The sequence below is a fragment of the Cryptomeria japonica genome, chromosome 3 (genome assembly GCF_030272615.1).
Source record: "Cryptomeria japonica chromosome 3, Sugi_1.0, whole genome shotgun sequence".
NCBI lineage: Eukaryota > Viridiplantae > Streptophyta > Pinopsida > Cupressales > Cupressaceae > Cryptomeria > Cryptomeria japonica.
In genome coordinates, this window is record NC_081407.1 from 624,675,302 (window position 1) to 624,699,853 (window position 24,552).

General features: G+C 34.1%; 1 protein-coding gene across 1 annotated transcript; it reads right to left on the reverse strand.

Annotated features, from left to right (window-relative positions):
• Positions 1-15,289: 15,289 nt before the first annotated feature.
• LOC131044245 (beta-glucosidase 13-like) lies at positions 15,290-18,737 on the reverse strand. The gene is made up of 13 exons (XM_057977534.1): positions 18,570-18,737; positions 18,378-18,444; positions 18,236-18,294; positions 18,081-18,150; positions 17,872-17,943; positions 17,678-17,765; positions 17,339-17,591; positions 17,042-17,157; positions 16,734-16,954; positions 15,966-15,997; positions 15,777-15,879; positions 15,599-15,707; positions 15,290-15,502 (listed from the first exon to the last, which is right to left on the reverse strand). Exons 1-13 carry the CDS (start codon positions 18,735-18,737, stop codon positions 15,334-15,336), a joined length of 1,527 nt encoding a protein of 508 aa, XP_057833517.1. The 3' UTR covers positions 15,290-15,333.
• Between the last annotated feature and the right edge of the window lie 5,815 nt (positions 18,738-24,552).

Genomic DNA, 24,552 nt, shown 5'->3' on the forward strand with positions numbered 1-24,552 from the left:
CCTAAATCTGGAAGATTGGCTAATTTTATCGATTTTTGATCCCTCTAGAATCAGAAATACCTTCAAAATTCAACATTTTAAATTTCAAGAAGATTTTTAAAATTAAGAGGTTAATTATAGTCTGCCCTAATTTTAAAAATTTTGATTTTAAAATTAAGTGGTATTCCCTTGGCCCTAATTTTAAAATTCCAATTTCCTTTCATTTTTTGAAATTGTTTCATCCTCTTCCTCCAACAAAGTTCAAATTGTGTAATAATTATTTTCTTAAATTTTGCATTAACCAATTTTGTAGGCTTTGTTCCAAAATTCAAAATTCAAAATTTTCCCTCTATTGCATGAATTTTACCACTATTAGTCCTGCCCGTCCTATCCCCGTTAGACGAAGCATTAGAATTAAGGCTTTCCAAGATTTAATTACTGAGGAGATGGAGCCTAATTTGGGTGACTTCTTTAATGAGGATCATGCTTATTCTTCCCATCCTAATCATGTGCCTATTCACCCCATTAATGAATCCCATGATGAAGAAGAAGCTTTAACTAGGGTTTCTTTAGATCAACTTTCGAAAATCAATTTGATAGATTTCAACAATGGATGTCCCAAGAGTACCCTAATAGTGAAGCTCTTCCATTAATTGAAGGTCTTAAGCACATGCTTCAAAGTGATAAGAATGGACTTGATATATTGCATGACATTGCACATATTGTTGATTCTAATGTCATGCCTATCAAGAGTTGTGCCGAAACCCTAGGTTATTCACAACCTATAACACACGCCAATTCTTCTATTCCTTTGACTACTCCTATGACTAGTATTCCTACTTTCACATCTAACATCATGGCCAATTCAACTCAAAATGTCATTCCTACAACCATAGATCATGGGGGAAATCCCTCTTCTTCATTTAATCCTCCATGTTTACCTATGTCTTCCATGAGTGTTCCTATTATTCCTCAACCAATTAGTGTGACACAAGGGGGCAATTCCTTCAACAACTTTATTCCTCCTTTAAGTGTCTCTTTTCCTACCTGATCATCACCAATGCCTACTTATCATAATGTCCCACCACCTTATTCTCAACCCATGCCTTCTTTCAATAACATCACACCACCTTCTCAATCATCTATGTCTAACATCAATTCTTCTACCGAAATGACAATCAACAATCTTGCTCAAACCGTGTCTTCCTTACAACAACAAATTGCTTCCATGAGTCAATCCAAGTTTAGTGTGCCCACCTTTGATGTTGTGAGCCCACTTTCTTTTGATATTGTTAAAGTCATGCCACCTAAACATGTTCAGATCCCTAAATTGGAAGTCTATAATGGAAAAGGTGATCCTCTTACACATGTCAAAATATTTTAAACCTTGTGTATGGATTTTTCTTATGATCAATGATTGCTTGCAAAATTGTTTACAAGAACATTAAGAGATAAGGCCTTACAATGGTATTGTTCTCTGCCTTCTTATTCTATCACTTCCTTTCAACAACTAGCAAATGCTTTCATCCAACAATATCAAAACAACATTGGTCCTAAAATCACTTTGACTGATTTAATGCATTGTAAACAAGGTGTTAAAGAAAAAGTGATTGATTTCATTGGTAGATATAAGAATTTGTGTGCTCAAATTTCTTTTCATGTACCTGGGTAAGTGCAAGGTAATGGGTCACAAATTGGCGGAAGTCCGCTCGTTGGAAAAAACGCTCTTAGAAACGGGGGTCTGTTTTTGCTTCGGGCCCCCAAGGAAAAATGTAACAGGGGTTCGAGGTGAAATTTAACGGCCCCCCGTCCGCTTGAAAATGAAACGGGGTCCTGTTTTTAAAAAATGGGCCCCCGTTTTTAAATCCGATTTTACCCATTTTTTTTGGGCACATTTTTTCATTTTTACTTGCAACTGTAGTGAGAAAAGGAGATTAAAAAATGGGCCCCTGTACTGTGGACTCCATTTCAAGCCTCCACCACTATCCCAGGTACACATTTGATCATCCATTTTCACATTTTTTAATTTTCTTGTATATTTTTCCTATTTTTTGAGTATTATTTAAGTTTTTTTTAAAGTAGCTTATAACTAAATTTGTTTTTACATTTGTAAATTCTTAATTTTGATCTAAAATATTCTTCAACAGTTAACCCTAAACCCTAAACCAAAATCAACAAATTTACAAATCTAAACCAAATCTAGATAGTTAACAAAACAAAATATCAAATTTACAAGATACAAGATATCTCACAAACATCAAAACCAAAACCAAATTGAAACAAAACCGAAACTAAATGGAAATCAAAACCAAAACCAAATCGAAACCAAACCGAAACTAAATGGATGTATCAAAACCAAAACCAAAATGAAATATCATGGCATGTGTTATGGCATAATAGGTCCTAGCATAATAGGACCAATTATGGACCTATTATGGCATGTCATGACATAATAGGACATATCGTGCATCATGGCATAATATGTCTTATTATATCATGATATGGCATAATAAAGTCAAACTATGACCTCTCAAATGTGTTGAATAAAGAAAATGAACTATATGCTATTGAGCATAGATAATGTTAACTAACGTATGCATAATCATGTCTATTAAACATTATGAAAGAGATGCTAGTGTATGAGTTATCATAAAGTTTCTGTCTCAATCTCAATAGTTTTTTTCCTTTTTTTCTTTCACTTTATAATGATTATCAACTTGCTTGACCAAGTGCTCTTCCTCTATGTTAAAAGTCCTAACATTGTAACTTCATTCACCCTAATGGTGTGAACTCAACATTAACACATATACATTCTTACACATGGAAGTGGTGGGCTACCAAGGTCAAGGTCATCCATAGCTCTAAATGTAAACTTCAAGGGTCCTCATTCATGATGACCCTACTTAGATATTCCATTTGGTAAATCAAAGGCTTCATAGTTTATACACCAATATTAGAGGGATTTAAATCTCTCTTGTATAATATCTCTAATTTCTTAATGAGACCTTCAAAACATGAATATTCATTAAGAATTAGCCATTGACATAGTCAAATTATTATAGATTTGATAACTATTTTCCTATTATTCCATGACATGACATAATAGGACCAATTATGGACCTATTATGGCATGTCCTGGCATAATAGGACATATTATGCCATCATGTCATATTAAGGCATGTCATGGCATAAAAAGAATATAATAGGACACATTATGCCCATGATGGCAAATTATGTTCCTATTATGCCATGTCATGGTATGATAGGACCAACTATTAACCTATTATAATAGGACACATTATGTCATGATGGCATAATATGTCCTATTATGCCATGACATTGCATAATAGGTTCATAGTTGGTCCTGTCATACCATGACATGGCATAATAGGTCCTATTATGCCATGACATGCCATAATAGGTCTTATTAAATGGCATAATAGGACCGTTTATGCCATGTCATGGCATAAAGGTCCTATTATGGTCCTATTATGCCATGTCATGGTATGGTAGGACCAATTATGGGACCTATTATGCCACGCAATGGCATAATAGGACCTATTATGCCATTATCAAAAATGTTGCATGTTGCACCATGTTGTCTCAAAAATGTAATCTTGACATCAAAAACCATACTAGAACTATCAAGATATTTCCATTAAGATATGTTAGTTTTCTCACCAATCACATCACCATCTACATGCAAGTTAGTCAATGAATTCATGAAATCCATAGTGAAAACTACTGAGACATTAAGAGACTTTACTTGTAGTAAGATTTGATCCACTATAGTAAATTTCAAATGGACTTTGAATCCTTCAATATTGAATTTGTGCGACTTGGGTTAAATGTTTCTAGGAATCATTTTTTTAGGTATTGGGCCTTTCAACCGATAAACGAAAAAATTTTAACCACTTCTAGCAAGCCACCGTTCCAATTCCTTAAATCACATATGTACCAAAATTGTTCTTAATCCTCATTAGTCAATACAAAAGTTACCACTATTAGTTATTGGTACCTTTCTAGTGCCTTGGATCATTTTTAGGTAACCATGTGGCCTTTTGAGCTATTCTAGTGGGTTATGGGAAGTCAAAAAAATAGGCGAGATGTTTTGAATTTCATGGATTAGACAAAATTCATAATTAAAACCACAATTTGAGCTACTGGACATGGGGTAACTAAAAATTCATTTTAGAAGAGGGAAATCCAAATGTATAACCTTAAGTAATTACTCTTTCGAAGGAAATTCAAATAATTATAGGGAAATCCAAATAATTAGAGGGAAATCCAAATGTATAACCTTGATTCATACCTAGTACCATTTCGAAGGAAATTCTAATTCTCAAACTTTGATGGGAAATATTTAGCAAGTTATCAGGTGAAAATATTTAGAAGGAATCAATGAAAGAGAAATAAGGTGGGAGGATGGATGAAAGTTTGACTTAAAAATAATCAAAGAATCAATAGAGCTAGAGAATTAAGCATAACTTGAATAAGTGTTAGATGAAGAGAAGTTTGACAACTCAAAAAAGAAGCAAGGATGACAATTTTTAGAAGGTGGGTTATTGAAATGACAAGGATGACAAGGATGACAAGGATGATAAGGAACAAGTAGCTAGGTTAACTTATGTTTTGGCTCTACACATCGAGCCAACCAATACTCTGTTCCCTCTTCATTGTCCTCTAGTGCAACAACATCATAGACATGTCATGTGCACAAAACAATTTTATTTTAATATTTAATGAGATATAAAAACAAAAATATACACTGTAAGATTTCATATATGTAATATTTAATAAATCAAAACAAATTTCAAAAACAATTTTACCTTTTTGTATAAGATCTGAAATGCAATCATAGTCATTTGATGCAAACATCCGATCCATATCTTCATTAGTTCTTTCATGCAAATCATTTGCATCTATGGGTGTCAATGATCTTTGTTTCCATTCTTCAACCCATTCTTTATTCTCACAAAATTCCCAATCTCCGGAAACACAAAACTGACAAAAGCAAGAAAGCTCCCTTGTGAATATAGTCCATGTGCTTGAATTAGAACTCTTAAACGAATGCCATTTAGCTGATCCAATGATGGTATTACAATCATGCTGAATAGGAATACTATCTTCCTCTACCAACCAGAAGAAACGTTGAATTGTAGAGTTCTCAGTTGATCCTTTTGACAACTTTGAATTGCACCAATCTACAACTGCACGAGCATCTCTGAATTTCACCGCATCCTCAAATTTCAATTGTTCTCTAGCAAGAGCTCTTTTCACATAGGAACCAACTCCATTGTGTTCCCCCTTACCATGTCTCACTTCAAAAAAAACTCCATAAATGTTGGACATTGATTTTCTTGTGAACTCTCCATAGCCAATAAAACATTCTTGCATTTTTGAATTATCCAGTGCAGTTATTTGACCATATCATATGTTGTGTCATGTCAATTTCTCTTTCCTTAAGATTATCATGAAATGCCTCGAAGCAATGTTGAAAAAACTCTGACAAGTGTAATCGATTATCACTAACATAGAAATGATACTCCCTCAAAAAAAAATTGTTACCTTCTGTATTGTCATGGTCATGTCTATATATAATGTGCACAAATATGGCCATTTGCGCTGAGTTGTAGTATTGTGATTGAGTTTCCTCTTGTGGTTTTAGAGTATAATTTTCTGCAAAATCCACAACTGATACTATTGTTCCAATTGGAAATGTGTTCTTGCATATGCGAAACTGTCCATCGGGGCCATCAGGAATGTTGGGAATGTTTCACATATTTTGGAACAATGTGACTTTTAAACTCATTGATAAATGCATTCACACTATTTTTTTCTGTAATCAATTCTAAACGTTTCCCCATCTTTCAATCTTTTAGAGGGTATTCTATATTTTTAAAACTCCTAACATCAACCATTTTTTTTCTCCACTCAGATGAAACATATTCATGCAAGCATTCACCTATCAAAGAATAGTTCCCACATAAATTACAAAGGCCATAAATGCATGAACTGGAAAGAAATAATTGCTCATTAGGTGGTTTACAAAATAAACTTGCAATAAAATATTGTATAGTTTTAGGTGGAATATAAACACCACAATCCTACACAAGATCATTACCATGCAACATACAACGTATATATCAAAAAACATCATTATAGTAATGAAACTGAACATGAGTTTTACAACAACAAGATATTCTTTGTTTATTCATTTTAACATACCAGGGTTTGCATTTTTCAAATGATCTTTGACTAATTCGTAAATTCATTAACACAGATTCATCACTAATTTTTTTAAAGAATTCAGTTTGAGTCATGTCAAGAAGATATTTTGGATGAGGATCGCGAATTTTTTATCCTACCCTTAACTTTAAAACATCTCTAGCATTTGATGAAACTCTAATGTTATCATGCCAAAAATTTGCGATTAATAGTTTAGTGTCATCATTTAATTTCATGTCCAACCTTTGAAGTCTACCACTAAAACTCCAACAATGGTTTAGTGGATCAATTTCAATTGTGTCTCTTCTTTTGGCCACTCTTGACAAGGTTCTACGATGTAAGTTTAAATAGCCACTTATATCACTTAACATTCTTTTACTAACAATTGTTTTGTCAACTATAGCAGTTGTTATAACTCTACGTGTTGCATTCTTATCTTTAGATCGACCTTTTTTTTCGATACAATCGATGGGACTAGCAACAGTAGATACAATTTGCTTATATGATTCATCTTTTCTTTTTGGTTTTGCATAAATACCTTTTTTTTTCACGACTATACACATTTTTAATATTTTTATTAATTGTAGCATTAATTGACATTGGAATCCTAACTTTTTATTATAAAAAAATTGTTTATATAATCTGTTCACATGTGTTCTGATTTGTTTCCAAGAAACTAACCCATTAAGATTATCTAGCACATTGCTATCAATAGTAAACAAATTACATTAATTTTCTTTCAGAGAGGGTGGTGTAATATTTTCAATTTTTATTTCTTTTCGTATTGGTGTATTAAATTTATATCTAGCTTCATTTAAATCAACAATTTGATTGGCATCATAGTCTTGGGGATTTAAAAACATACCAGGATTCGCATCCACATGAACATTTGCATCAACAGTCATACCCGTGTTTGGTTCTACATTTCTTGCGTCCATCATGATCTCTTCAATGGTCTCATCTACAACGGGCACTGAACTAGATGCTTCAGTGTTCTTCAATTGTTGTTGCTGTGATCTTCGATCTCTTTGGCATTTTGCCTCCTTCTCTCTTTGTGCTTGAATTTCGTCCATTGTCATTGGCTTCATTTGTTTCTTTTGATGTTGCTTTGAACCCATCTTTACAAACTCCTCTTCAAAAAATAATATTTCTTTTTACCGAGTTCTTCTAAAATTTGTGTTAAAAAGATAAAAAAGTAGTGCCAAATGTTGTAAAAAATGTTTGTTAGTACGGATTCCAATGATAATCTGGTAAATTGATGCAATCTGTCCTTTTTTTGGACAGTAACGGTAATTTTAGGAATGAGCCCCCATTTTCAAAATGGGGGCTGATTATTTATATAATGAGCCCCCGTTTTTAAAATGGGGGCCGTTCCAAAAACCAACGGTTAAAAAAGGAACGAGCCCCCATTTCGTAAACGGGGGCCCGTTCTGTGGAAATTGATTCCACAACCTGCCACTTGCCTCGAGATTAGCTCCAGGATAGGCCTGGGATGGCCACACCTGAGACATGTACCTGCAAATTCAAATCTCCATGAACGAAAGCACAAATATGAACTTTTGAAATAGTTAACGTGCCTCTAATTAGAGAATTTTTATATGAAAAATAAAACCCATTTCAGATTATATTGTCTAGATTCTAAACATGTAAAAAAAATTAAAATTGATTATTTTAACTATTTTTCATTTAATATTAAATCGGGTCCATAAACTTGAAATATTAACTAATTTTGTTAATTTAATGACTTTTTAATTTTAATAAATTTTGGAAAAAAAATTATATTTTATCAATCTACACAAAAAATTTCTATTAAAAAAAAATCAAAAAATGTTAAGTTTACGTCAAATTATGTGGGTCGTACATGTCAAATTTTTAAAAAGATAATTACGGTCATTAAAAAATTAATTAAAAACAAAATATTTTAAAAAAATACAGAAAAATATGCCCATCAATCTTCAATGTGTTACAAACCATTTCCCAAAATGGTTTGAGAAAATAATTTTAATTGTGTCAAAAAGTGTGGGTCGTACACATGCATGGAATGGTCCTGAAACAAACATTTTTAAAACATAGTTTTTAGAAATCCATTCAAAAATTTATTTTTTATTATGTGGGTATTAAAATAAATTACATATTTGGAAAGTAGACTCACAGGGCTATCTTTTATATTACTGACTTTTTCCAAGAATCAATCTCCAAGTGTTTCAAAATTTAAGCTCATATGAGACAAAACCTAAAAATCGGGGAAAACACTTCCACTTTTTGGCCAAAAAGTGAACTCAGCTTCTTGCACTGGCCCACCTAATAGTGATATTCAAACAATCTTCATTTCTAATTTACAAAAAGATATAAGTGAAAAACTTCTTTTGTCTGAGTTTACTTCCTTTCCGCAGTTGTGCGTAACACTCCACAATTATCAACTGGCTGTGAGTCAAATGGAGCAATCCACTCCTATGGCTTCGAGTGATAAGGGGGGGAGTGTTCAACAATTTTTTGTGAAGTTCAAACCAACAAAAATCTTTATCAAGTTCAATGATCCAATCAACAACAACCATGTGAATGCTACAACAGGCGTGCCTTCTATTTCTATTTTTTTCCAAAGAGAAAGACAGTTTACTCCTTTGAATGAATATTTACATAGTATTATGTCTAATTTGTTGCACATAAATGTTATCAAAATTCCTCCTATAAAAAAAATTGATCCTTCCAAACTTGCATCTCCTTATTTTGATAACAATTCCTTTCGCCAGTTTCATCATCAACCTGGTCATGATACTAAGAAATGTTTTGCATTGAAAAATAAGGTTCAAGACTTGATTTATAATAATACTATATCTGTGGCAGGTGTGAATGACAAAGGGAATAAATCAATTGCTCCTCCTAATCAAAATCTTAATATTTTCACTGATCCCTTGCCATCTCATACCTCTAATGCTATTGATATTGTGCCTAATTCTCTCACTTCTGAAGAATTCACCTCTATGGCTCCAAAATTGGTTAATATGGTAGAAAAACAAGATATGCCTAAGGATCCTTGTATTACATTTGACCCTAGTGAGACCATTAGAGCACCCGATGGGCCTTTATACATAGTTGCAAAGGTTAAGGATATCCCTAGACGTGGTGCCTACTTGATCCCTCTTGCATGGTTAATGTCATAACTGAAGAGTATATTTTCACTTTACAATTGCACAAACCAATATATGACACTTCTAATGTGCTTGTGAAGTTATTTGATGGCTTATCTTGTCCTACAATTGGTTCTATCACCCTTCCTGTTGAGGTTCATGCTAAATCCATGGATATTGACTTTGTTATCATACCATCTTCTGAGCAATTTTGTGTGATGTTGGGCTATCCTTGGCTATCTTCTATGAAAGCTATTGCTTCTCCAATCCAAAAGTGTCTTAAATTTCCTCACAATGGAGAAATCATAACTGTGAACCATAGCTTATTTTGTCCTTCCGAAAGAAGCCCTGGTGTTCCTATTGATCTCTTTTGGCCTAAACAATTTCAATCTCTTCCATCAAGGAGTGATGCTCTTGTTCAATCTTATAAAAAATGGAAGAACGATATGATCTTATCCTTAAGTCAACCTAGATCACCAACACTTGATATTCCTATTATTCTTCAAGATGAGGTTCTTTCCCTCTTGGATAGAACTAATCTCCCTCCTAAGGAAGATCATCCACCTATTCCTATGGATGTGACTTTACCCTCTCTTAAGGAGAACAACAATATTCTTCCTAAGGTTAGATCTATACCCCCTCCTTATGATGGACTTGGTCTCCTTCCTACACCTAATATTCCTCCTTTCTACGGCACAGTTCCACCTCCTTCCTCTTATCGAGAGAAGAGGTCTACTTCTCCTATTATTCAACCAAAAAGACCTAAACCTAAACCTTCAACTATCATGGAAAGAAACACTCCTACTTTTTCAAGTGTTCTTCCTCCTTCTCAGCCTTCCACTAAGACTCGAAAAAATCGTTGTGCGAGATAACGCCAATGAAGACATCGTGTTAAAGCTCGTGAAGCTATCCCTAAAAAAATTCAATCTCCTCATACTCCAACAATTGACATGATTCCCTTTTCTCCTAAGAAAGATGTTCAACCCACATCTCCAAATCATAAGTTGCACAAAACATGTGATGGTTTTACTCCTATTCGTGTTCTTTCTCCTCTTTCTCTTAATTTTGATGAAGAAATGGGTGAAAATGTTATTCATAATGGCAATACAACTCCTAATGCTTCTGATAGTGAGTATGGGTATGTTGATGTGGACAAACATTTATTGGATGAGTTTTCACAAACCCTAATCCTAGCTCCTCGAATCAAACAAAGTGACTTACAACATGAGCATGGTCCTGTTTGGATCTTGTGATAACTCCATCTACTGTTCTCGATATCGCTCCTCTGGAATGTTGCTCGCCTTCCCGAAATAGTGATCAACAAGATCGGGAGGCAGATGTCATGCTAGATTAGCAATATTAGCATTGCATATCTTTCTCTTTTGTGACCATTCTTCTATGTGTATCCCTGTTCTTCTATTGTTCCCTTAATGTCTACTTGGGAACGATGCAAAGCATTGAGATCTTTTCTTGGTCTCTTTCATGTTGACTCAAAAGACATCTTCTCTTCCCTTTCTTCTAAGGTCTAGTGTCCTTTGGGGAATGACGATTATTATATGCATATACATACATGGTATACATGAGTTATCATACATCATTCTAACCCCAAGGAAAGCGACACTACCTCATGTTTTGTATTCATTATCATTGGGTTTATTCCTCAATTGGGGGATAAATCCTTGCGATAACATGCTTCCTTCCTTCTCTCTCTTGGGTGTATCCTACCTTAAAGCAATTGCTCCTGATAAGGTGCGTGCGATCGTTTTAACAAGGGGGCATACACTCCACTCATATTTTTCTTCTTGTGATACTTATAATTACTTAGTGAACCTTGTTTTGCTTTGTAATCTTTTGTATCCTTTCTTTCATGACTCATAGTGAAGGGAACTTTGCTACTTGCAATCATGGTTCTCCCCTTCTCGATCTTCCCTTTTACTTTATCAATCAAAGTCGTAAGATCCTAAGTCCATTGGGGGCTTGGCACATCTTGCCTCCTTGATGTGGTAGAAGTCTTTCAATCTTGTTTCCTTGTACTTCACTGACAATATTGGCATACGTTTATACTCCCGCTAAAGTGAGGGCTAGATGTAGTGTCATAAAATTGCAACCCTAGCAATTTTTGACTGCACTAGGGTCCTCACGCATGTGAATTCAAATCCTCTAGCCTGATCGAAGACCGATGATTGCTCAGCTTGCGGAAGCAACTTCTTCCTTGGCCTCTGCATCACCCTGTCTACACTCTACCTTGGAGAAAGGGGTAGGATAGGGGTATGGCGCAACTATCCCCCCTTGGACAGGGGCGTGGTGCCCTTGTCCTCCCAAGACAAGGGTGTGGCACCCCTGTCCCTGCCCTATTTTGGGGCAAGACCCTTCCTAGGGTTGCATTGTTGGTTGTACATCAGGCGAGAAACTCCCCCGATGTCGACCTTTGACGAAATTCAAATCCACTAACTTGTATTTAAGGGGCATCCGCCCTCTCATTTGTAAAAGTTCAACAAATGGAAATCCGATAAGTTGAAGTTGGAGAGATTCAAGTGTGCACAAGCGATCAAACATTCAAGCATTCTTTTCCATCATTGAGCATTCTCAAGTTTCCCTTGAAGGCTAGGTGTTGCATTCAAGTCAAGGATTCAACCATTGAAGAGGAGATTGATTTCAACATTCAATTCCACACAAGCACTTGTATCAACATTGCTATCACAACCTCCCTTGAGGTGATTTACAATTCAATCTTTCATTTACATCTACTTGCAAGTACTTTCTTTCATTACTTGGTTAATTTCAAATCTGGGGTTTGACCTAAAGGCAAACCCCCAATCTCAACCCATTTTCCGCTCTTTTATGTGTGTAGGTTGCAGGTGCATAGCTGTACTTTTGGATTCGGGCTTCATTTGCAGAGGTGAAAAAACCATTTTCATTTCACAGATTTCTCGAAGGATCGTGTACATTCCTGCCACAATCCGGGCAACTTTTCTTCAAATTTGCAGGGTGACTTCATCTCGACATTTTACTGCCAGATCATGGTGCACAGATTCATCCCATATTGCGATCTCTAGTTATAATCAATTCTTTGTCACTTTGGCGTGCTACATAATTCAATCAATTCCTTTTCATTTCAAACAAGGAAGAGGGGATCAACTTAGCATTCCCAATTCATTCAAAATTCAATCTACCATCTTTGTGTGGAGAAATTGAATCTAGTGAATTATCCTCTCCTCTTTCTAATGTAACATGGTGAAAAGTGTTTGAATGGTAATTGATAGCAAAACTCTCATCTCTATTTGAGGGAAAGGGTAGTTTCCTTCTTGATCTATCATTCACCATTTTCCCACCATTACACACCCCTTCTTTGTAAACACCATATAACTAGTTATATTCTCTTGAGAGTTAACACTCTCTGTGGTTTATCCCATTTGGGTTTTCCACGTATAAAATCTAGTGTTTCTCTTATGGCTGTGCTCTTCATGTTTATTTTACAGTTGTTGTTTTATATCTGTTAAGCATGTTTGATGAAGTTTGGTATTTCAACGGAAGATTAAACTTTGGTAAAAGTTTTTATATCTATTGAAGTATAGATTCGCCCCCCCTCTCAGTATTCTAGTCCTTTCTACCTTGCCAGCACATCCAAGGTGTAGGAGCAATCTTGCATCACCCAAAAAAGAAAATGTTATATTTTCCTTTTGTTTTGTGGTTTCTCTTTAGTTCTATTGGACCCATTGTGATGGTTCTACTATATTAGATGTATAAAAGCTAAAAATAGCCAAAAATAGTCATGCACCATTTTGAAGAGTTTCACTCATTTTGGGTCATATAGACACGAAAACTAGACCCAAGGAGAGAAATTGAAGAATAAGATGATTAGTGAAAAAATCATCTCAATTTTCTGAACAATTTGAAATATATCAAAGTTTTCATCTTGAGGAATTTCTCTAATGGAGCTTAAATCTCAAAATTGAAAACCTTAGAGGTCTTGAAAAGTTTTAAAACCCAAACAAATAGATCTTTGATGTATTTTTTGTTTTAGATCTCTTTGGGAGATTTTCAATGATATATTATAATAGTGAATCAGGCACTCGAGTCAAAAGTTATGGCTCCCAAAAGTTGTGTTACCAAAACTCAAGTTTCAATGAAATTCCACCTGGGAGGGAAAAATGAGTTGTTGAACTACTAGGTGCCACAAGGGGGAAAATTATAATTTCCAAAACAATTCTAAGGCAATTATAGGTTCTATATAAAGGGGTGAACAAGGGTTACAAAAGACAATTCTAGTAGTGCATTTTATGGCTCTGACTTGATGATTATTGTAATGGAAATGCCCATGTGGCTACAACATGTATTTTCTAAATGTTGTAATTTCATTTCATTGAGATAATAGAAGGCATGTGTTTCTTCCCTACATTTTCTAGTTATTTGTTTATTGTTGTTATGTGTTTGCATTTATAAGGGGAGTACCCTTCATCATGCACAATTTCTAAAAATGACCCTAGAGCTTTGACATTTAAATTTAAATATTAGGGCATACCTAACCCTCAATAGTATCCATTACATGCTAACTCAAACTACAAAAAAAGCCAATTTCTACAATTAGAGTTAAATTCGAGGATTAACCCTAAATTATTTTAGATCATTCAATATTAACTTGTATTTATACATATTGAAATGTAGAAACTATTCATTCAAATTATTAGAACATATTTATTGTATCGTCTACTTGCAAGAAAACACAAGATATTTTTTGTATGGAATTATCACAAGGAGTAGATCCTTGTTTTGCAAGCTACTTAAAGGTGTTTTTGAACATCATCAAATAGATGATGGTCACATACATCCAGGCAAACTAAAAAGCACACATTAGAATTTTGTAGTGATCAAATATATGTTGATTTTGGTTCACCTAGTTCAAGTTTGGAAGTCTAGGTCATATTCACAATTCCCATAGATCACTTTGGTAAATAATAAAAGTAACTCATAATAACATATACAATGAGTATAAATTTCAAAGTATTTGTGTAATCAATTACAATTTTCTTGTACAATTGATGAATCATTTTAAACCTGCGACATAATATTTCTACATCAATTTTCAAAAAAAAAAAACTATTTATACCATGTAGTTTTCGAGTCAAACTCATTAACCCATGATTCATGAGTAGTGGTTCACAAGAATCATGGGTTAATGAGTTTGACTCGAAAACTACATGGTTGAATCCTAATAGCAATATCACAATTTTACTTGCTATGGAAAAATGTCTCCTAAATACTATTTATTTTAGTAATATTGAAAGACATTATACAATGACACGAAGAAGTGAAGTGTAATAGTCTAAACATGTTAACGAAACTCTTACCTTTTATCTTGAATTTGGTAGCCATTTACATGTCAAAATATTATTATTTAATAATAAACATAATGTTTCCAAAATAAGCACATGAAATTTGCATCTCCATGTATGTAGCAAATAAAAAATTTCAACTTACAATAAAATAACTTTTGTAAATAAAATAGTTCCATATTGATATCTCTACATTTTTTCAAATAGATGTATTTATGATATCTATACAAATTTAATTATCCAACTCTTTAATTCTAAAATATATATCTAATTGTTATTATTTAATTACTTAAAACAATTCATAATTTTGTTTAATCTCAAAATTCAGCCCATAATTCTGTATTCTCGACCAATATGAACCTTTAACATAAATCAATCTATCCATTTAAAAATTTCCATAAAATAGTTTATCATAAAAGAAATCATTTTCATTTTCATTTAAGAATTACATGTTGACATCTAATATATCATTATTTCATCCAGCAATATATTAGATAGATTGCAATTCTGATTAGTAACCATCATAAACCTTCTTCTTTCAATAAAATCCAACTAAAATAAAGGAAACCACATATATATATATATATATATAAAATTCATTGTTGGTCATGGCAATAAAAATATAGTTCAGATAGTTATGGACCCTGTATTATGATCACGACTTACTAGTGATGGAGAAAATCCTTTAACCAGTGAGCCGACGCCTTTGGATATCTTGTGAAATTATGAAGACGGTCCACAAAATAGAAACCAAATCTCAATGAATATCCGCTGTCCCATTCAAAATCATCCGGAAAAGTCCATCCATAATATCCCAACACATTATATCCATCCCTGTTCATTCACATAAAGAATCCACTGTTGATCTCATGTAAATTAGCCTATTCAAAATCTTAATGAGGAGTTGGGAAGGGGCAAATGGTGTAATACCTTAGTGCTAGGAAAAGGTTTAAGAGATGCTTGGAAGTAGACTCAATACGCCAGGTATCATTCAAAGACTCCTTCAAAGGCTTGCTTGCATTATTTTTTTCATCTGCACCTGTCAATATAATAAACTTTTACAATTGATTTATAAATGAAGAGAGAGGTAGGCATGTAATATTTATACCGTTTTCTGTGATGTAAATAGGTGGGTTGCCGTATCTTACTTTGATGAAGTTTAGTAGTGCTCTCATCCCACGTGGATACATGTAAAGCCAACTTGATCCCGCCTGAAATCCACTCTTAATATTTAAGTTTCAAAAATCACTTTACAGAGCTTAAGATTAAGTAATTTTCCTTATAAATGTCTTTTTACCTGGGCGCCAATGAGAACACCGTTCTTAACAGCTGCAAAATAAAATGTCGTTAATATTGTCGAGATGAGTCTGAACTATTTATATCTATATTTAAAAAATGTACGTAAATTATGTCAAGAGGTATCTTATAATAGAAGGAAATTTGACAAAGTCAAGTCCACTCTACTTGATTTTATTGATTGTTCCCTTTTAAACATTATGGCACTCTTCTACTAGCATTTGAATGTAATGGTTTCATATAGTTAGAGACAAGTGGGGAGGGTTCTATTTTATTTGGAGTAATAAAATAGCACCTCCACAGAAATTAAAAGATGACATATTTCATACATTTACCCATCATTTGCATGTCAAATTGTTTCATGATTGAATTTTTGTTTAAGAACATTTTGATACCATTGTAGATACCTCTAGACATAATGAAAGCAATAATTTTTTAAATTGATGATCAGTTCCTCAAATAAAAGAGGTCAGTCAGATGTTACTGAAAAAGAAAATCTTATAAGAAAAGGACAATGATGGCCCATGGGTGAGATCTTTTGTGGAAATATCAGATTCGCTAATAGATGGGGAAAACTCAATGATCAAGATCCTCTTCCTCCCTTCTGTTAGTATATTAGCCATCTGACAGCTTCATATATATTTTTATGTTTTATATTCTGGATTATAGAGATGTGATTTTATATCTGTCCTTTCTTTAAAAAATATTTGCAATATTATTTTCCAATGATAATATACACTTATTAAAAAAGGGGTTGGTCTCTACATACGGGTGAAATTGACTCGATAATCAGCAGTGAAATCGGTAGGCATGGCATTGGGTGTAGCGTTGTTGTTAAGAGCATAATAGGCTGTATAATAGTTAATGCCCACAAAATCAAATGAACCCTTTAACAGTTTTGACTGTTGCAAGGTGAAATGAGGCAGTCGAGTGCCCACATAAGATCTCATTGTAGTTGGATAATCACCACTTGTAATAGGGTCCATGAACCTGTCACACACACTAACTCGCTTATTTCAACCGTTAAACAATTTCACTTAACAGTATATTGTGAAAGCAAGATTGACTGCAACAAACCAGCCAAAGTAGAAATCAAGAATCCGTCGAGTAGCTTTCTGGTCGCTCAAAGAGTTGGTATATGGAATAAACCAGGGAGTAATCAGTGAGATGCCTATCGAGCCCTTCTGCTTTTTCTGCAATTTAATCATTGATCTAATATATGTATTGTAGACATATGATTTCCACATTCTAGTCTTTGAAATCAATTTTGCGAATTTATTTTCTGAACATTTCACATCAAACTCTATGTTTTATTATCTAAAAGAAGAGAGTAAGAGCTAAGGAAAAGAGGAAAATAATGAAATCTAATCACACATGATATTTGTCCCTGTATAGCTTGACAGCTGCGGCATGTGAAAGAAGAAAATTATGAGCCACTATGTAGGGTTCCGTAGCTGAATCTCCTTCTGTGCAGTTTCCAATTGACTTGGAGCAGCGGCCAGGCACATAGTTTCCAGTGTTATATCCTTGCAAAACAATGGATAGCGGTTCGTTTATCGTTACCCATTTCTTCACTCGATCGCCAAAGGCTTCAAAGCATGTGTCAGCATACGCTACAAAATCTTTTCTGCACATATAAAAAAAAAAGTGATTACCTCAAAAAATTTGCTTCCTTATCATAAACTTCAATGCACACAGATTCAAATATCTTACACAATCTTTTCACTCAGGAAACCCCCGTATTCATCCTGAAGAACCTGTGAAAGATCCCAATGGAATATTGTAACCAATGGCTCTATACCTGAAGTTTCACTCTTCTGATTTCAGAACCATGATGGCATTGTCATATAGCATTTATATGTATGCATGTATAGACATATATTCTGAATCTTTCTCGATAGACATACCATTTTTCAGAAGCTCATCGATTAGATTGTTGTAATGAACTATTCCCTTTGTATTTATAATCCCCCTTCCCTCTGCACAAGAAAAATGGTGAACCTTTCTGAGAGACTACATGGAAAGAAACCATATCAATATGTATTGATACACCCAAAAGTTATAGAAGGGCTCTAAGCATTTACAGTCATAACAATAGTAGCATCTTTATTTCTACGTACTTGGGCATAGGCGATGGAAAACCTATACGACTTAACTCCCAAATCAACCAAAAGTTTTATGTCCTCCTGGAATTTTTATGGTCCAACCATTTAGAGCTATTTTTGTATAGAGTAACGCAGCCATGAATATACTTAACAGTTTATTACAAACCTTATAACGGTGGTATTGATCGTTAGCAACGTCACCATTACTACCATCAACAATTTTACCTACAAAAAAGTAAAGCTAGATTAAACGAACCAGAAGTAGCGATCACCAAACTTACAACGGCATCCAAGACATATATAATAACCTGGAGTATGTGAAAATGTATCCCAAATACTTATCCCCCTTCCATCCTCTTTAGCTGCTCCTTCATACTGTAAACACCATTACGCCTTCAGAAAACCAATAAACCCAAAATTAACAGCTAGCCTAATGGGGACACTGAAGAGACTCTGAATCCCGAACCCAAAATGCTTAAAAGTATAAAAGGATTGAAGACCTGATAAGGAGCAGATCCAAGTCCAAAAACGAAGTCTGAAGGAAAGGATTTCCTGCCAAATTGGGTTGGGCTAAGACTATCTCCTCCCATTGAAAGACGCCATGTGCAGCAAAGGACGGAAACTAGAACAAAGAATCTGCTACCACTCACCAACTCTTGTTCTACCATAGTGAGCTGGTTCTTGCCAATAACACAAAGGCTGCATAAAAAGATTGTTGTTGGAATGACTTGGATTGACTTGGATTGAGACCACTTTATAGATTTTTGACTCAAGGAATAGGTTAGGATGTACTTAGAAAGATCAATGGCTCATATCGGTTGAGAGCTATGGGGGAGATCGGAGGATGACAAGCGTCTTCATGTGGTTGGAGGATATAGAAGGAGAGGGATCAAGAGAGAATCAAGGGTGGAAATGTTCTTGGAAGAAGTTGAGGAATAAGAGGAAAGGTGTACTTTAAAGTACTTTCAGAGGAATTTAAAATTAGATTGGGGATAAGGCCAAGGATTGACCCATGTGACAGGGTACTAAGGTTATGTCACATATACAAAAGATCCATGCCTTTTTACACAAGTGAATATGTGGAGGATTTGATGGAGGAACAAATAGCATTAGGTTGTGCAAGTGGATTAACTCACTCAATAAAAGGTGTGGGTATATAGGAAAATTAAAAAAATAACATGTGTTTATTTAATTTCTAGAAAAAAGGTGGGAAATTCAGGTAAATAAATAATTGGGTTTATTTTTTTAAAATGGTCTATAGGAGAAGGGTGATTTAATGATTTAAGTTAGAAAATATATGCAAATGAACAATGATCTATTAATAAATAATAAAATATTATTTAATTAGTAGGAGATGAAAATTGGACATTAATTAAATAATTAGGGTAACCTACAATCAATTAAAGAAGAAATCGTTGAGTAATGAAGACGTGTTAATTTTAGTTTTTATTCTTATATATTAATACAAGGACCCATGTAGTTTTCATTCTTTAGTTTTCTTCATAGAGCTTCTAGTTAGGTGCCACACAATGATCTCCCAATAGATTTTAAGAGATGAAGCAATACCTTCTCAAGGTAACACAAGCCATTTGATTTGTCTTCTATGAAAATTATCTAACAAGACATAGGATATGAGACCATTGTTTAACATTCCTTAATTATGATACCCCATGGTAGCTGAATTTTGATATCCACAACCTCATCACAATATTATAAGATAATCATATAGTGTAGATTAATTTAGGCACCTTATTAAATTAAAAATCTCTTCCAATAAATACCATATATTGCATTTATATTTAGTTATTATTCCAAGGGAATTGTACAAAAAGTGATAACTCGTCTACATAGAGATGGTTGAGATTGTACTAAGCATTAGAATGCATTGATCTAGGTACCATCTACTCTTCCCAAGGTAGTCTAGAGTTACCAATAAGGAAATTGAAGTTGTTGAATTTATATAGCGAATTCCTTTTCGTCCCATGATTTAGAGTTTAAAATCAAAACATCTTTTTTACCGAGGGATCCCTATTGTGGGTTCAATATTTTTCAATATATATGGAGCATGTGTGCCCCTTTCTAAGGTATATTTTGTTCGATATAGTTGAGCTATTAAGTTTTATGTGTGAAAGTTTGAATTTCATTCCCTTTTGTAATTACACAATCATATATGAATGGATGATTTTGTTCCAAATTGTCAAAACTATTAATATGTGAAATTATTATCATAAAAGTTTGATTATTATTGTATGTGTATAAGTTGTCTAATGCAGATATGTTCCATTTTTTTTATCTTTTCTATCGACTATTAAAATGCATTGTAAAGTTTTGTTAGAGTTACAAGAAACAATATATTCAATGTAACCTTTCATTTATATTATTCCCTTTTTGCATCACTTTCCCTTTTCAGCCCTAGCAAATCAAACTTAGGTAAAATATATAAGAAACTAACCCTATAATTTTGAAAATTGATTCACAAAATTGAGTCCCATATCTCAAAGAATTTCCATGTTTGATGGTTATGTGTATAGCATTTATCTTGATTATATATTTAGATTACAAGCACAATGCAACTTGCTTATAATTTATAATCATACTATATGTATTCACTATCAAGCCATCTATGTATCTTATTGAAATCTACACTCTTTTACAAATCTACACTCTTTTACAAGCACAATTATTAAAATCATAATGAATTCTATAATTAAATAATTAAATAAATTTGACACAAAAATAATAATTGAAAATTGATCCAACAAACCCAAAAATATTAGACATAGAAATAATAAATCAGAATTACAATCATTCAACTTCTAATACTATTTATCTACACAATTGTAATATTAGCCAGACTGGATTATTCTCAAACATTACCCATTTACAATTCAAGATCAATTTTGATCTTAAAAATAAAACAAATACTTTCTACTAAAAATGGAATTGATAGAGATTATTTTATATCTCATACGGATACATTGTACCCGATTCCCCGTTTTCCACCCTGAAATAACTACTATTCTCCCGGACCATTTAACTGACAAAATTAGATACTTTTGAAGGAAAGCGGTAGATAGATACTTTTGAAGGAAAACGTTCAGGTGCCTCACATGCTCCACTGTAAGTCATTCCGTAGTGAGATTCTCAGTATTGATAGGGAAAGTTATTCTCGCAGCTTTTTCAGTACGATCAGAACTGACAAAGAAATTAAAAACGTACCTGGAAAAGGGTAGATGCTTTAAAACTATGGATAAATTAATATACCGGTTTTCTTGGTGCTCCCAAAGGCTCGATTCCTCGATGACCCCTTTCAAATAAAATAAATTATATATATATTTTTTATATATTAAATTAAAGTAGAATTACAAAGAATAACAGTTATATGTGTTGTTGACTGGAACAAAGTCATTGAGATGATTGGGATCAGCAAGCCGGTTCCATAAGTCTTTTTTCTGATCTTTTGCTATGGTTAGGGTTCGTTTTCTATGTTTTTGTTGTTAAAATCTTTTATGGTTTTTTATTTTTTGAAATGACTGTTGTTAGTGTTCTTACTATGTAAAGGATCAACCCCCTGATTTGAGTAGCTTTTTCAATCAAAAACAGTTATATGTGTAGCCAAAGAAACATAACATTTTGCATAAATTGATTTATCTGATCTTGAATTGAATCTATGCCATAACTGAAACATTATTCTTAGATAAATCTAAAACCGTAACATCATAAATAAAACTGGAAGCTCTCCTTGTTTTGTATGATGTTGTCATAACTGATTACTTATTTTGATACAGTAATGAAATCATGTATTTTACTTTCGACATTTTCCACAAAGCCAGAAGAATATTATCATGAAATCACAGTATCTGTTGATCCGCATATCAAAATCACAGTTTTACGAACCCTAGAATTCATTCTGCCTACAAACTTGAAGCGATCTACAGTCTGGATAATTGCAATTGTGTGGAAGGATACGCAGTGACTAGAAGCAACAATGCCAACAACCATACCATAATAGAGATCTGGATTCAGAAAACCCTAGCCTTGCAGTGGTGGAGCAAATCTGGCAGAACTACAGTGGTAAAGATCATCTGATTCTTGCCAAGAGCCTTCATCAAAATTTAGGGCATAACTGAATTCACCATAATGAGATCAGAGTGGCTTGCGAGGGTAAACAGATCCGAGCTTGCGAACAAATAATCTCCATTTAAGGTAATATTATAACGATGAATAACTCTGTGCGATCGAAAATGGCTAATAGAAGGCATTTGGGTTCATGGGCGAATGTGGGCCGGGAAGACCTGCCTCATGTTTCGCAGTGGGTGTACACGAATGATAGATGGAAGGACATGGTGATACAGGTAAACTAGAGCGGAAATAACAAGTTTTTTTGGCTAGTTTCAAAATACTTTCAAGGCTTCTTTCGAAACAGATGCAGTGTTGCATGGAGGCAGAATAACAATAGAAGGAGATTCACTCGAGGGCATTTTAATAATGGTGCGAATCAAGGGAATTCTGAGAAGTAATTGAAGGGCTTTTTGAGGAAATGGTCTTTGGATCTGGGCAATCAATGAACATTTGCTAGGGTTGTTGGCTTGGCAAATAAGGAGACTGCGGCTAGGGTTTTTGTTTCTTCACAGCAAGTGGGAAATAAGGTAAATGTGAACCTCAAGGAAGCTAGTCCGAAAAAGGTAAGTAAGATACCTACTGATTCTATTATGTCAGGGCTTTCTTCATCATAGGTTTGGGCTCCTATCCCTTGTATCGATCTTTTGGGTTCCTTTGTCAATAAGAAAGAGAATTGTTTGCATACGAATGCTATTTCTGGGGAAATTTGGGGTGATCAAATTAGTTTGTTAAAGCTTTATCATAAATTGCAGAAAAGATGGGGGGATATGCATTATTTTCAATTATTGTTTGTGAATGCTTTTATTATTATCTTTGATTCTCCTTCTTTCAAAGATGAGGTATTAAGAACTTTGCATCATTGGTTTGGAAAACATTTATTTTCAATTGCGGCTTGGAAACCTTTTTTTGTTCCTGCTTGGTCTAGTTTGAAACTTACTCCTTTCTGGTTTGGTTTACCTAAACTTCCTTTTGAATTTATGGATTTGGATGTTCTTGAGCAAATTGGAAATATTATTGGAACTTTTTTAACATCTAAAATGGACTTTGTGGAGGGGGACGTTCTGGTAAAAATTTGTGTTCTTATTAACCCTAACAATGTTTGCCCTCGTACTTGTAATATCAAGTTTCGTGATGGTATTTGGCACCAGTCAATTGAGAGATTAGATATGGAGCTTCTTAAGTCTCATTTACTTTTGGATGCTCTGTTACTTATGGATTTTAAGAAAAACCAGCAGGTTGTTGGCTCTGTCTCTAAATCCCTTAATAAAGATAGTTTGTCAGCTGGACCTTCGGTTGAAGGATGTGGAAATACCTCTTCGCATAAATTGGTAGAAACGGGTCACAATAATCTTGAAAATAATCCATTGTGTCATAGTTCTGGGAAACCAAATGATCAGACTTCGGGTTTGGTCTCACTTTTGTCTTTACTGAAGATATTTTCTAATAACGGGGGTATAGTGATGGATGGTAATCCCCCGATAAATGGAGTAGATCATCCATTGACTATAGATTGCCCTAAGATGCCAAATAATCACATAAAGGGTAAGGAAGGCAATTTGTCTTCATGCACTCATAAGGAGGTTTTGGATTCTTCAAAGAATGTGAATTTAGATAAAAATGCAGTGGTTGATATGGAAACTATTAAATAGGTACTTGCCATAGGTTTTCCTAATGATGCTTCTTTAGTTCAGGAAATTAAGAATTTGGTGTCTAATAATTCCCCTCTGAATGTTGAAATTAATATGGCTAATGAATCTTCCTTAGGGAATAGTAATCTGTCAGAGGTTGTCCCTGTTATTATGCCAGATGAGAATCTGATACAAGTAAATGATATTTTTAACAATCATGCACATTAGATGGATGAGGGTATTACTGATAGAGTTGTTTGTTCAATTGAGAATGATTTGGGGGGTATAAACTCGACCCTTCCAATTTCTGCATCTGCTAATCCTTTTGCGGTTTTGGCTACAACAGAGTTGAGTTTTGAAGATAATCCAATTATCTTGGCTTCTCCAAAGTCATGCAAGAGTTTACCAATTGTCCAAACAACTCTGGTTTTTTCACCATCAATGGTTTCTCCTGGGAGGTAGGCCCCCAAATAATCTTAAGACTCAAATGGAAATTGATGTTGGAATTCAAAAGACTTTGTCCCTTTCTCCTGTTGGTGGGAAAGGGAGGCATTCGGTCTCTCTTGGTAGGCCTAAGAAAACATGCCTAACTCCTGTAAGTGTAAAAAGAAAGAGGAGTAAAAGATTTGTGACTAGTCCTCCTGTGACAAGATAAGGGGTTGTGAAACATAATTTGCAAGGTTGCTTTGGGGAAAGCAAAAATTCTCCAATTAATGGGAAGAGGGGAGCTTCG

Excerpts from the sequence above, each read along its gene's own strand:
- LOC131044245 (XM_057977534.1), bottom strand. The coding sequence starts at position 18,737 with ATGGTAGAACAAGAGTTGGTGAGTGGTAGCAGATTCTTTGTTCTAGTT. Across the intron at positions 18,295-18,377 it reads TACATTTTCACATACTCCAG|GTAAAATTGTTGATGGTAGT; the intron begins GTTATTATATAT and ends ACTTTTTTGTAG. Across the intron at positions 15,708-15,776 it reads TATTTACATCACAGAAAACG|GTGCAGATGAAAAAAATAAT; the intron begins GTATAAATATTA and ends TTATATTGACAG.